The sequence below is a fragment of the Chlamydotis macqueenii genome, chromosome 2 (assembly GCF_036417535.1).
Source record: "Chlamydotis macqueenii isolate bChlMac1 chromosome 2, bChlMac1.mat, whole genome shotgun sequence".
NCBI lineage: Eukaryota > Metazoa > Chordata > Aves > Otidiformes > Otididae > Chlamydotis > Chlamydotis macqueenii.
The window spans coordinates 37,163,177-37,175,501 of NC_141557.1; the positions used below are offsets into that span (position 1 = coordinate 37,163,177).

A 12,325-nucleotide genomic window follows, 5' to 3' on the forward strand; every position below is an offset into this window, starting at 1 on the left:
GAAACTACTGAAAGCTTGAAGAGCTGCTACTGGGGAAAACCAAACAAATCCAGAACTAGTGGCATAACATCAAAATGCTAATGAGCTTGCGTCTAATTTCTGATACCTAGACACAAAGTTGAAATATATACAATTAAGAGTCTCTAAGTATACGCCTGTGCCTGATTTTCAGCATTCAGAAGCATTTTAACTTTACATGCTTTGCTGCGTGGTGAGCTTTTAAACACAGTTCAGGAACAAAAGATAACACAATTATTGAAAACAGTCAGGACAAGTTTATCAGCAGGAAAACCTTCCTCTTTGGGCACTGCAAGAAGAGAACAGAGACAAGAAAAAACAAAATCTACCTTTTTAGGCCTGCAGGAAATAACTCTTAAGTAAAATATCCTTCTAAACAAAAAGGAAAGAAGTAGCTAAGAGCATCCTAAAAAAAAATGAATTAAAATACTAACAATTACAGAGAGAATGATAATGTTGTCCTAATTTGGAAGGGAAGGCATCAGCAAAAGAATATGACAGTGGAAAAATTTAAGGGAGAAGGATATTGGAAAGTCTATGGAAAGCTACAGAAAAACAAAAACCCTAAATGAGCCTCCCAAAAAGTGGCTGACAATATAGTACTTGAAGGAGAAAAAAAAATTATAATTTCTTCTTTCTGTATTGAAATGCCCTGTTCAAATTATTTTTCTCCCTATTTTCATCCTATTTTCTCTCCCTTATTGGAGAAAGGGATCTAAAAATGAAAAAGTTGCAATTCCCGTATTAGAAAAGGAGGAGACATTTGAAAATGGAAGTAGGGAAAGAAGGGTAAAAAGAAACACCCAACCCAATCCATCAATGCTCTCCCTTATTCCAGAGTGACAGTAACTGCTTCTCTACAGGTTCTTTAAAGGAATGTCCAAACATCACATTCTTTCTAGTAAGAAAACATAAATTGGATTTCATTCCTTTGTAAAATGGTTAAAAGAAAGGATTGGTACTACTACATATATATACTTACAGCTTGTTCATTTCTCATTCCTACGTATTTTATTCCAACTGCTTGGGCTGCAATTGCGATTTCAGTGACTGGAATACCAACAATGCCAAACATGTATTCAATCTTCTAAAAAGAAAAGTGTTAGAAGAAATCAGAATTGTTTCCAAAAGATAGCTTTAATAAGCACTTGCCAAACACAGTCATTGTAACTATACAGGCAGTCTAAAAGCAAATTGTAACAACACATATATTCACACAGAAGCTCACAAGCTGCTGTGGAAACACATACAACGCCAGCTGACTTTTGCAGCTCAGCCCTCTGTGGTTGTGAAAGCACTGGATTTTGGAGGCCTACAAGCAGTGGAACAACGGTTCATGCCAGCTGCTCAGTCAACCTGACCACTTCTTACTCGGGACATCTCTGCTACATCATTTTGCTGTTTCTCAGTACGTCAGCTTCTCCTCCTCCGAAAATGCCTCGTAACGTTTCCTGTTTCTACAGTTTCACACAAAACTAACACCAAAAATGCCCCAGGAACCAACTGGGATAGTACTGTGCCCAAATAAACTTACAGATAAAAGACTAAGCACATTTTTATTGCAACTGAACTATCTTTTCGTGTGTCACAGGCCAAACTGAAAGCCTTAAGATCAGTGTCAGTTCAACATCATCTCAAGTTTACAGACAACAGAACAGATTTGGATAATTGTAAAGGAGGAGCTGTCACAGGCACAGTCGCAGAGGGCTGTGGGAAGTGCTTGATGGTAACAGAGGTATCGGGTGAGCTCAGCATGGGGCAAGCTCGTAACAGGGAAGAAATAAGCGAAGGACTGGGGCAAGCCGCATCGGGGCCACCCCCCCACGTCTGCCCACGGCGGCAGAGGGACCCGGAGAGGCCGAGCCGCTGCCGGGCGGGGCCCGCTCACCGGGCCACTGCGGTGGGACCTCCCTCCTTCCCACAGAGCCACAGGGCGAGCCCTGCGAGCCCGCTTTGCCCGCCCCCGGGGAGAACGACACCGGCGCGCAGGGTGAGTCTCGCCGCGCAAACTCGCTCCCCTCCCAGCCCGCGGGCGCCCGTGGCCTGGCCCAGCCCGCCTTCCGCGCCGCTGGGAACTGTCCCTGCCCACTCGCCGTAGGGAAACGACTCGCCGGTCCCCCGGCCTCTTACTTGAGCTTTGAGGGACTCAGCGATGAGCTGGGCCCCGCTGACAGCCTCCTCCTCCGCGCCGCTCCCGGAAGCCATTCCGGCTCCGCGTAACGCCAGCCCCCGCACAGGCCGGAGCCACCCACCGGAGAAGCGGACGGAACAGGACCCCCGGCCGAAGGTCGGGTGCAGTTGATTGACACGCCGCCCGGCCAATGAGACAGCGGAGGGGGCGGATCCAGATGCCTACCTCTGACCCCGTTGGCAGGTGGCGTGGGGACTGGGGCGAAGGCTAGGGAAATTTCCTATTGGCTAGAGCGGGCACCCAATCAGAGACCGGGAGGCTCCTGCCCGCCCCTGCGCAGCCACGGAGCAGCCACCAGGGGGCGTTGGCGGCCCGGCCCGGCCCGGCCCGACTCAGCGTGGCCTGGCGCGTCGCGTCGCAGCGTAAGGCTCGCGGCGCGGTGGCGCGCGGGGGCGGCCGTTAAGAGGCTGCCGGGGCGCCAACTGCGAGGGCGGCGCGTGCGGAGCCCGGCTCGGAGCGGCGGGGGCGGGAGCGGGAGGGGCGGGGCGGGGCGGGGCGGGGCGGGCGCCGCCATCCCCTCGCAGGAACGGGCCGGGTCTGCGCCTCGCAGGGCGAGCGGTCTCAAACCGAGGGAGTGGGGAGCGAGTAGTTGGGTTCACCGCCCCGCTCAGGCTCCCCTAGCGCCGCTCGACCTCGAAGGCCTGTGGGAGCGAGCACCAGGGGAAATGGCGTTTGTGACAAGGGCGGCCTCGTCCACCGTGTAACGGTTCAGCTTTGTGGAGTTGGTCAGAGACTGCTGACACAGAGCTGGGCAAAGTACAGGGTTGTTTTAGATCCAGTTGGCGGCCAGTCACAAGCAGTGACCCAGGGCTCGATACTGGGGCCAGTTTTGTTATCAGCGATCTGGATGAGGGGATTGAGAGCTCCTAAGTTTGCAGATGACACCAGATTGGGCAGGAGTGTTGATCTGCTTGAGGGTAGGAAGGCTCTGGAGAGGGATCTGGACAGGCTGGATCGATGGGCCGAGGTAAATTGTATGAGGTTCCACAAGGCCAAGTGCTGGGTCCTGCCCTTTGGTCACAACAACCCCATGCAACACGACAGGTTTGTGGAAGAGTGTCTGGAAAGCTGCCTGGCAGAAAGTGACCTGGGGATGTTGGTCTACAGCCAGTTGAACATGAGCCAACAGTGTGCCCAGGTGGCCAAGAAGGCCAACAGCATCCTGGCTTGTGTTGGGAACAGTGTGGCCAGCAGGAGCAGGGAAGTGGTTGTGCCCCTATACTGAGCACTGGTGAGGCCACACCTCGAATACTGTGTGCAGTTCTGGGCCCCTCAGTACAAGAAGAACGTTTTGTTGCTGGAGCGTGTCCAGAGAAGGGCAGCGAAACTGGTGAGGGGTCAGGAGAACAAGTCCTATGAGGAGCAGCTGAGGGAACTGGGGTTCTTTCATCTAGAGAAGAGGAGGCTGAGGGGAGACTTCATTGCTCTCTGCACCTACCTGAAACGAAGTTGTAGGGAGGTGAGTGTTGGTCTCTTCTCCCAAATAGCTTGTGATAGGACAAAAGGAAATGGCCTCAAGGAAACACTTCTTTACTGAGAGAGTGGTCAGGCACTGGAACAGGCTGCCCAAGGAAGTGGTGGAGTCACCATCCCTGGAGGTGTTCAAAGAACGTGTAGACGTGGCACTTCAGGACATGGTTTAGTAGGCATGGTGCCATTAGGTTGATGGTTGGGCTTGATGATCTTGGATGTCTTTTCCAACCTTGAAGATTCTATGATTCTATGAAGATACCCAACACCAGCATTTATGAGGAGAAGTGGGAACATAGTGTGAGATGCTTCTCCAAAATCCTCACCGAGGGATGGCGCACACCATTTTACCTGCCTCTGCCCATCCTGGCCGCACCAAGCTTGCATGTTTGATTCTTGAATCCTGTGAAGTGTATAAAACTTACTGTAAAACATTATATTAGAGTGGGCAACATTCTTTAAAAATAGATTGCACCTCTGGATAAAAGCCAGGAAACCAGAGCGGGGTTTTATAATGCATTGCACATAGAATAAACATTTTTCAGAAAAGGAAGTGCAAGATTAATACTGAGCTATGATTGCATTGCTAAAAAAAAGTTCATGAAAACCTATGTAGTAAAGTACTATATTAAACGATAGTGCAGCATATAAAAGCAGTAGAGAGGAGAGATCAGTGGAAAAAACCTGAATTTCACTATATTTTTACATTTATGTAGAAGCTGTTACATATTCTGTATATTAGAATGACAGTAACAGAACAATTAATGGAGATTACTTAATGTAAAAAAGACTTTTAATTATTGTTTCATAGCAAATTTAGTATTTTGCCTAGTAACTATAACTGTTCATGTTATTACAGCTTAACAGGCATTTGCTATTAATCACTTAAGAGGACCCAGACTAGTGCTGTGCTAGTTCTGCTTTTTTTTTAGTCTGTTGGATTCTTACAAGTATAAAAGTGCTAAGAAGCAGGGTATGTATTGCTTTTCTCTCTGTATACATCTGTGTATGGTAAGAGTTGCCAAACTTCTAAATCTCCAGAGTGGTTGAAAAGTGAGTGACCGGATGCTTTACTTCACAATGTACGGAGATCAGATGGTTCTGAAAAACTGAAGAGGAAAACAGTTTGCACTGTGACTGGGGGAAAACTTCTCTGAATTGGCATGCAAACTGAAACACCAGTCTTTTTACCTTTTGTATAAGCTGGAGCACTGTGACTGCAGGACAGTAATACTGCTGTGAAATACTGGTATTTGCGTGAGATGATCCTACTGAAGCATGTGCCAGGCAAAAGACCACATAAATCACAGGAGAAGGACAGAAAAAGAGATGTGATTGTAAAGCATTTCAGTTCATGAAAATGTATTTTAAAGCTGGGGCTCAGGTGAGGTGATAGCTCTGTAGACCCTAAACAAATAAACTTCTCTTCAAGGAATGGATTTATTAGATAGTGTAGCACTTTCTGATAGGGAAAAAAACCCAGTAGATTGTGCCTGAGAGTTGTTTGGAGCCTCACAGCCCAAGGGCTGAGTAAACCCTGATGATATCCTTATTTTGGCTGGAAAGGTTACTGTCCCCAAGCCCAGCCTTGGAGCTTATCACAGCTCTCTCTTTTTGCTAGAAGCAATCCATGAGATAGCAAGGTTCTATTGTTTAAGTTGTCAAATAGGGGAAAGGCATTAAGGAGCACTCACATAAGTGCTCAGCCATCCTCTATGGGACTAGCAGTAATCACAGCCAAGGGTAAGGATTCAGAGGAATTATTTCAGTTATTAAATTATTTTAGTGGGCCCAGGTTCAGACAGATGGGACTGTGTAGTTGGATGTTCAGGGCTAAACCTCTTGTGCATCTAAATGAGAAAGAGATTCAGTACCTTGGGTGTTTCTAACTGTCAGAAAATAAACCGGCAGAAAAATGAGAATTCTCCAAGCATGTTTACAAAATATGACATTTTGTAGAAGCCCATTACCTGTTAATTTTTAATGTTAGTGTGTTTGGCTTAGGAGGCAAAAAGGCTATTTCTCTAATGCATAGCAATTCCATCCTGTGATCTGAAGCTCTCCAGCTTTTTCCATCACTAGTAATGATGAATTCCGATTACATCTTAGTTGACAACTTCGTTGAGGAACAGCTGACTAGAACTCACTCCTGTCCTAAGTAGGCATTTTGGCTCTGAAGGGATGACAGAAATAGAAAAGAGAGTTTTGTCAGCGAAGTGCAACACTGTTTATTTTCAGAGGCTTCCCATCTCTCCTCTCCCTCCCCCTGCTACTGCTTTGGTTTAAAATTGATCTTTTTTTTTTCCTACTGAACTCCTAATGAGAACTAGAGAAGGCTCTTCATGCATATGTCTTTCAGTCTGCATTTGCTTTGGAAAAATTCAGGGAGCTGTGGATCACAAAGACTGAAAGGCACTGAGTGTTTTGGAACTTTTTTTTTCCTTGGGTAAGAGTTACCAAAGAGCAAATACAATTAAAAAGTCAGTAGCTGAACTGTGGGCTGCATCTCTCCTGCATGTTCTTTCAACTTCACTGATATTCAAGATTTAGTTCTTTGATGATACTAGTAACACCATGGTGACAAATACAGAATGCTCACATTGTGATAATAATTCTGACTAACGTGACATTTCTATGGTATTTCTTAAGCATTGCACAGCCATTGACTGTGTCAGTCAGTCCTTGTTCTGTACAAGTATGTACGTTCCCAACTTGGGAAGTCTAAAGACTACATGGGGAGCCCATGTTGGAGAGAGTGCTTCAGCCTTCCAGACTTGCTAATTCTTCATTTCTTTCTAAGAAGAGCTCAGTAATGCAATTTTTTTTTCCTACGTTTTCTGTGGATTTTTGCTTTGTTGTTATTACTAGGACAGCATTTTTAACCTTACCTATCTGCATTGCATTGGAGGAATGCAGATCTGAATTGCGCTCAGCACTTTTATAAATGTGGAAAAAAGCTGTGCAGTATGAGACAAATAAGTATTAATTACATATGTGGAGTTGGAATAGAGTGATTCGTTATCCACCAGGAAGGTATTTTCATGACAAAAAGACAGATAAATGCAGAAGTAGTGTCTAGTGTAATTCTTTTGACAGTTATCTGTTTCTGTATTGATAAAATGAGTTCTATTTCTACTTGACTAGTAAATATAGTGTCCAAGTAATTTTAGGAAATGCTACTTATAAATACATCTCCCATTACCAAATGGAGGAGAAACTGCGAATTTGTGAACTGCTTTTAACTTTTCCCAAAGATATTTTGATATATGGTGCAATAATCTATAAATGAATGCTAAAGTTAATTGTAAAGGGAGACCAAGCAAGGAGATCGGTAGAACTATATATGAAGCTAAAATGCTTTTGAACAGAAGACAACTATTTAAAGCACCAGCGTACATAGGTTTAAGGTTTAGAAACAATATGCACGTGGTTATTCAGGAGTTTTAAAACAACACATTCAGTTCAAACACTGCTGAGAGTCTCAGTCCATACTTAAACATAAATTTAAATTCCTGGTTTGACTTGTTGGTCAAGCTCCCTCTCACCCCATCTGTTTTTTTTTTTTTTTTTCTCTAGGTTCATGGCATACACCATGGTGGATCTGTGCTGGAAGCTGTCCATCTGCTTTTTTTGCTGTCAAGTTGTCTCGGGAAGAGTTAAGAGGGAGGGGCATTATGTTGCTGCTGTGTATGAACACGAGTCCATACTGAGTCCTAACCCAACAGCCCTGGTTGATCGACAGTCTGCACTGGAACTCATGGGCAGAAACTTAGACATCTATGAAGAGCAAGTAGTGGCTGCTGCAAGACAGGTATGCCGCAGCTTAGTGGCAGTTGTGTGTGTCCTATGTATATATAGAGTAAGTGCTATTTGAGGATAATCTTTCACATTTGTGTTCCCAGGCAACTAATGCCGTATTTATATACATAACTATGGTCTGGTTTTTCAGATGTTCTGACCTGCCAGAAGCTCTGAAAAAAAATCAGGGCAATTAGCAGCTCGCCTGACTTGAGTTATTCCAAGCTTGGAAAAACACGCCTATGGTTATTTAGTATAGGGAAATTAATTTTCTATTTTGGTCTGAATACCTAGCTCCTTTCTGTTTTCTTAAATGGAATGTTTTTATTGAAAGATTGTCTTACAGGCAGCTGTCTTTGGGTTTGATTTTTATTCCAGTGCTCTCAATGGAAATTCCTGAATGTTTCTAAAAACTAAGGAAGTTAAATGCTTTGGAAATGAATATTCCACCATTAACAACTTTGTGGAAGTAATGTTTTCCATTCCTTTCTCCTGCCCTCCATGGAATGGTTCTCAGTCTAAATATATTTAGAGGAGAGATATTAGTATTTCTGGCTGTTCTTATGCATAGCCTCCTTTCCTTCCCTCCCCAAGAAAACACAAAGCTAGTTCTAGTCAGAGGAAGCAGGCATTACCGTCCCTATGCAGAGAAGAATTGACTTGCAAGTTTCACAAATCTCCTGTTCTGGAACAGGAAAATTACCATTTTTTTATAATTTGAAAAGATGTTTTTTTTCCCCAAGTGACTGGGCGTCACAGTCCAGAAGCATAAGTTATTTTTATGCAGTACTGCATCTGAGACACATAAATTATCCCAAAGCCATAGCATAGGTAACACGTTTGAACTGACTTTTGAAAAGTCATAGGAATTTGAGTAACTGATACTGTGTCTGATTTAAGAGGAATCCACCCAATTTTTAGGAACAGTTCAGATCTCCCTGAACTTCAGGTAGAGCCAGCCTGGCTCTGGCATGGCTACATTTCTACCAGAATCTGCATTGCTTTCATGGTCAAGCTGTTTCTGAAAACAGTACTCCCAGTACCCTATCCAGCCCTATATACCTAATTGAGGTGTATAGCCTGCACCTTTGACACAAGTACAGCACCTTTGATAAAGTTTATCTGCAAATAGCATAATTCTGAAAAGAAATTAAGACAGATTTTAACACTATCAGTCTTTAACCTGAATGATGTCATTCTCATCACTCGTGACTGGAGAATATTTTTGGTAAGAATTTGGATGAAGTCTGCTTTTATTTGTACCCCCTTAAAATAATGTCAAATAGGTTATTTTTCAAGCTAAAGGTATGTGTCAGGTTAAATAAGCTTTTTTTTTTTTAATACACAGTTACACCTACTATGAAGTCAAAGAAAATATATTTTCAAACTACATTCTTGCCAAAACATACTTGGGTTATCCTTAGCTTTCTTTAGCTCTTTTTACCCATGAGATTCCCTTTTTTTCCTTTCGTATTTAGGTTGGTTTTGCTTTGCCTACAAAACATGTCTTTGCTTTACATACAGGGGGCACAGATAATTGTTTTTCCTGAAGATGGAATCCATGGCTTCAACTTCACCAGAAGCTCCATTTATCCTTACTTAGATTTCGTTCTGCATTCGCACTCTGTGAAGTGGAATCCATGCAGAGAGCCATATTTGTTCAATGACACAGAGGTAAATGCAGGAGTGATTTCTGCAGAGGGGGAGAATAACTGAATGCTAGGTTTGTGCTCCGAGTGGGAAACTTGCTCTCTTAGTTGTGCTTAGGGAAGTAAGCAAGAAGTTTAACAACTTATAGTACCAGATTCTGTTTTCATGGACTCCCAATTTCTGCTTGTTTCATTCTTAGCAGAGGAGGGTTTTAGATACACGCATGCAAGAAGATTAGATTGTGTATGAGCCATCTGATTTGTCGTCTCCTCCTCCCCAACCTATGAAATTGTAATTACTCTCTAATAAGATACATTGTGTGTAATTTTATTTTCAACATTGTTTTATATAAAACAACATAGTAGTACCTTCACTTTTGATGCATTCTCATTACTCAGTTTTAATGACTTAATGACATTAGAATGTTCTGATTCAGTGATTGTGTGTAAAATGATTAGCACAAGTAACAGCATTTGTCCTGCTGTAATGTAATAGAAATCACAACTTAGCACAGACCAAGTGTGATTGCAGAAGATATGACCTGCAGGTTACAAAAATAGCATTGTCATTGACTGTTCTGAACCTGAAGTGAAAATAACCATGCTTAGTAATACAAACTATTTATTCTTTTTAACATTACAGTTAGCCAATATAATGAAAGTAATCACGCATGTGCCTACTGAGCAGAATTTGTGTGCAAACATGAATCACAGTTGTCAATGGTGACCTACTTTGGCCTGTGAATCTTTACTACTAATGATCATGGGCAAGCAAGCAAGAACTCAGTTTGCCATTCAGATCCTATTTGGAGATTGCAGTACTGGCAGTTTTTGGTACAGCTTTCTATGGCGTGAAAGAAACATCCCAGTAATACCGTAGTCTGTAACTTTTTCTTTTCTATAATCATGCAAAGTTTATCCATTTGCATCTCTGCTTCTCTTTAAGTTGTAGCTAATGTAAAAAAAACCCTAGAGTATAAACATCTAGTTGCAGGAACAAGCCATTGCAGGTGTAAGTGATCATTATTAGATGTTTGCTGTTCTAAAGGCACACACACATCAGTTATGCTGCCTTGTCAGAGCTTTCAGTTGACTTGCTATTTTAAAGCCATTAGTGCTTCTGCAACAGTCAGAAGTTTCTGAAAGCTAATGGTTCCAGTAGCTTTCATCACAAAAACATATGTATTTTAAATTTTATAGATACAGTCAAATGTGTTCAATTTCCAGTTGAAAATAATAGTTTGAAAATTATTAAATAAATCATAGCTGCTTAAGTAAAACTTATTCCTCCATATATGCAGGTTGCCCAGAGAGGCGGTGGATGCCCCATCCCTGGAAACATTCAAGGCCAGGTTGGATGGGGCTCTGAGCAACCTGATCTGGTTGGAGATGTCCCTGCTTCTTGCAGGGGGGTTGGACTAGATGAGCTTTAAGGGTCCCTTCCAACCCAAACTGGTCTATGATTCTGTGATATTCTGAAGGGCTTATATTTCCCCATACTGTTTTTCAGGTTCTTCAGCGTCTGAGCTGCATGGCACTGAAAAACAAAATATTCCTTGTGGCAAACTTAGGAACTAAGCAACCCTGTGAGCACACTGATCCTCACTGTCCATCTGATGGAAGATACCAATTCAACACCAACGTGGCATTCAATGATGATGGTATGCTGGTAGCCACATACCGCAAACACAATCTGTATTTTGAATACGCTTTTGATACCCCTCCAGAGCCTGACTATAAACTCTTTGATACCCCTTTTGCTGGGAAGTTTGGTATGTTCACTTGCTTTGATATACTCTTTTTTGAGCCTGCAGTGAACCTCATCAGACAATACAATTTGAAACAAGTTGTATATCCAACTGCCTGGATGAACCAGCTCCCACTCCTGTCTGCTGTAGAATTTCAACAAGCTTTTGCAACAGCTTTCAACATCAATATTTTAGCAGCTAATATCCACCACCCTACCTTGGGCATGACGGGGAGTGGCATATACACACCAGTCAAATCGTACATCTACCACAACATGGAAGGTTCTGGTGGCAAGCTCATAGTAGCAGAAATTCCTGTGATTACCACAGATTATAAAACCAATTTGGAGAGTAACAAAAGATTCACAGAGAACTTACATCACTCATGCAAGACTTCTACAGGCACCTCACTGGATGAGCAAGTTTGCTTTAAGGAGGGAGAAGAGACTCTTGGCAGAGTATCAGAAAAAGGAAACGAACAGTTACCTCCCCTGTTTTATGCAGAAATGATGTATGACAACTTTACTTTTGTTCCTGTATGGGGGGAAAAAGGAGAGGTCCAGGTTTGTGCCAATACTCTTTGTTGTTACTTAAATTATCGGAGAGCTCTTTTAACCGATGAATTATATGCTTTGGGAGTTTTTGATGGGCTCCATACAGTGCATGGCACATACTATGTCCAGGCCTGTGCATTAGTGAAGTGTGGTGGTCTCAGCTTTAGCACTTGTGGACAGGAGGTTACAGATGCCACTGCCCTGATAGATTTCCAGCTATGGGGAAATATGAGTACCCCTTACATCTTTCCTTTACTGCTGACATCTGGTATTACCTTGGACTTTGCTGATCACATGGGCTGGAAAAACAACCACTATTTCATGAGCAAAAATAGAACATCAGCTGGCCTACTGACAGCTTCTCTATATGGACGATGGTATGAAAAGGACTAGCACAGATATTGGACAGAATCAGAAAACAACTGCCCGTATGTTCAGAGTATATATCTTAACATAAGTTGTTGAACACGTGTACTTCCTAGAGCTTCAAGTTTGTTTGTTACATAACTGATTGGTTAGATTCTGCATTTGAAATGATAAGCGAAGCGCTTAACCTAAGAGGCTGTAAGTACAGTCTGTACCTTGGTAGATTATGTCCTACCAGAAGTGAAAGAACTGCCCTGCTGAGATAAAGGCTTGTTGTAATGTGTTGAGATGTTTTATATTGGGAAAATAATATTTCTCTTTTCAACTGAATGTGTTCCTTTTAATTTAATCCTTTGGTTTTCTGGGGTCCTGGCTAGGAGTATGGAAATGAATTAAATGGAAAACCATTAGAAAAGGAAGAAAAATAGGAAAGGGAACGAAGACACAAATGACATGCATGACATGCATGAAAAGATATATGCATACATACGTACAGCTTGTATATGTACAGTTCTGGAGCCCTCAACATAA

General features: G+C 42.8%; 2 protein-coding genes across 6 annotated transcripts in view; one reads left to right on the forward strand and one right to left on the reverse strand.

Annotated features, from left to right (window-relative positions):
* Nucleotides 1-2,352, reverse strand: part of HACL1 (2-hydroxyacyl-CoA lyase 1) — a 23,103-nt gene extending 20,751 nt beyond the window's left edge. For 2 of the 3 annotated variants that reach the window (XM_086742605.1, XM_086742604.1), the window contains exons 1-2: nucleotides 2,149-2,352; nucleotides 1,001-1,105 (exon numbers count right to left, since the gene is read on the reverse strand). In XM_086742605.1, coding sequence (XP_086598731.1) covers nucleotides 1,001-1,105; nucleotides 2,149-2,223 — 180 coding nt within the window. In that variant the 5' untranslated portion in view covers nucleotides 2,224-2,352. The remainder of the gene's footprint in view (nucleotides 1-1,000; nucleotides 1,106-2,148) is intronic. The other variant, XM_086742606.1, reaches the window with a different exon arrangement.
* On the forward strand, nucleotides 2,274-12,124 carry BTD (biotinidase). Of its 3 annotated transcripts, none has more exons than XM_086742607.1 (4): nucleotides 2,274-2,392; nucleotides 7,256-7,490; nucleotides 9,002-9,151; nucleotides 10,637-12,124. In XM_086742607.1, the coding sequence occupies exons 1-4, from the start codon at nucleotides 2,340-2,342 to the stop codon at nucleotides 11,819-11,821; spliced, it is 1,623 nt and encodes a 540-aa protein (XP_086598733.1). In that variant the 5' UTR covers nucleotides 2,274-2,339; the 3' UTR covers nucleotides 11,822-12,124. The 3 variants fall into 3 exon arrangements, with proteins under 3 accessions (XP_086598733.1, XP_086598734.1, XP_086598735.1); XM_086742608.1 differs by lacking the exon at nucleotides 2,274-2,392 and adding an exon at nucleotides 2,533-2,642; XM_086742609.1 differs by lacking the exon at nucleotides 2,274-2,392 and adding an exon at nucleotides 2,882-3,668.
* Nucleotides 12,125-12,325: the final 201 nt, after the last annotated feature.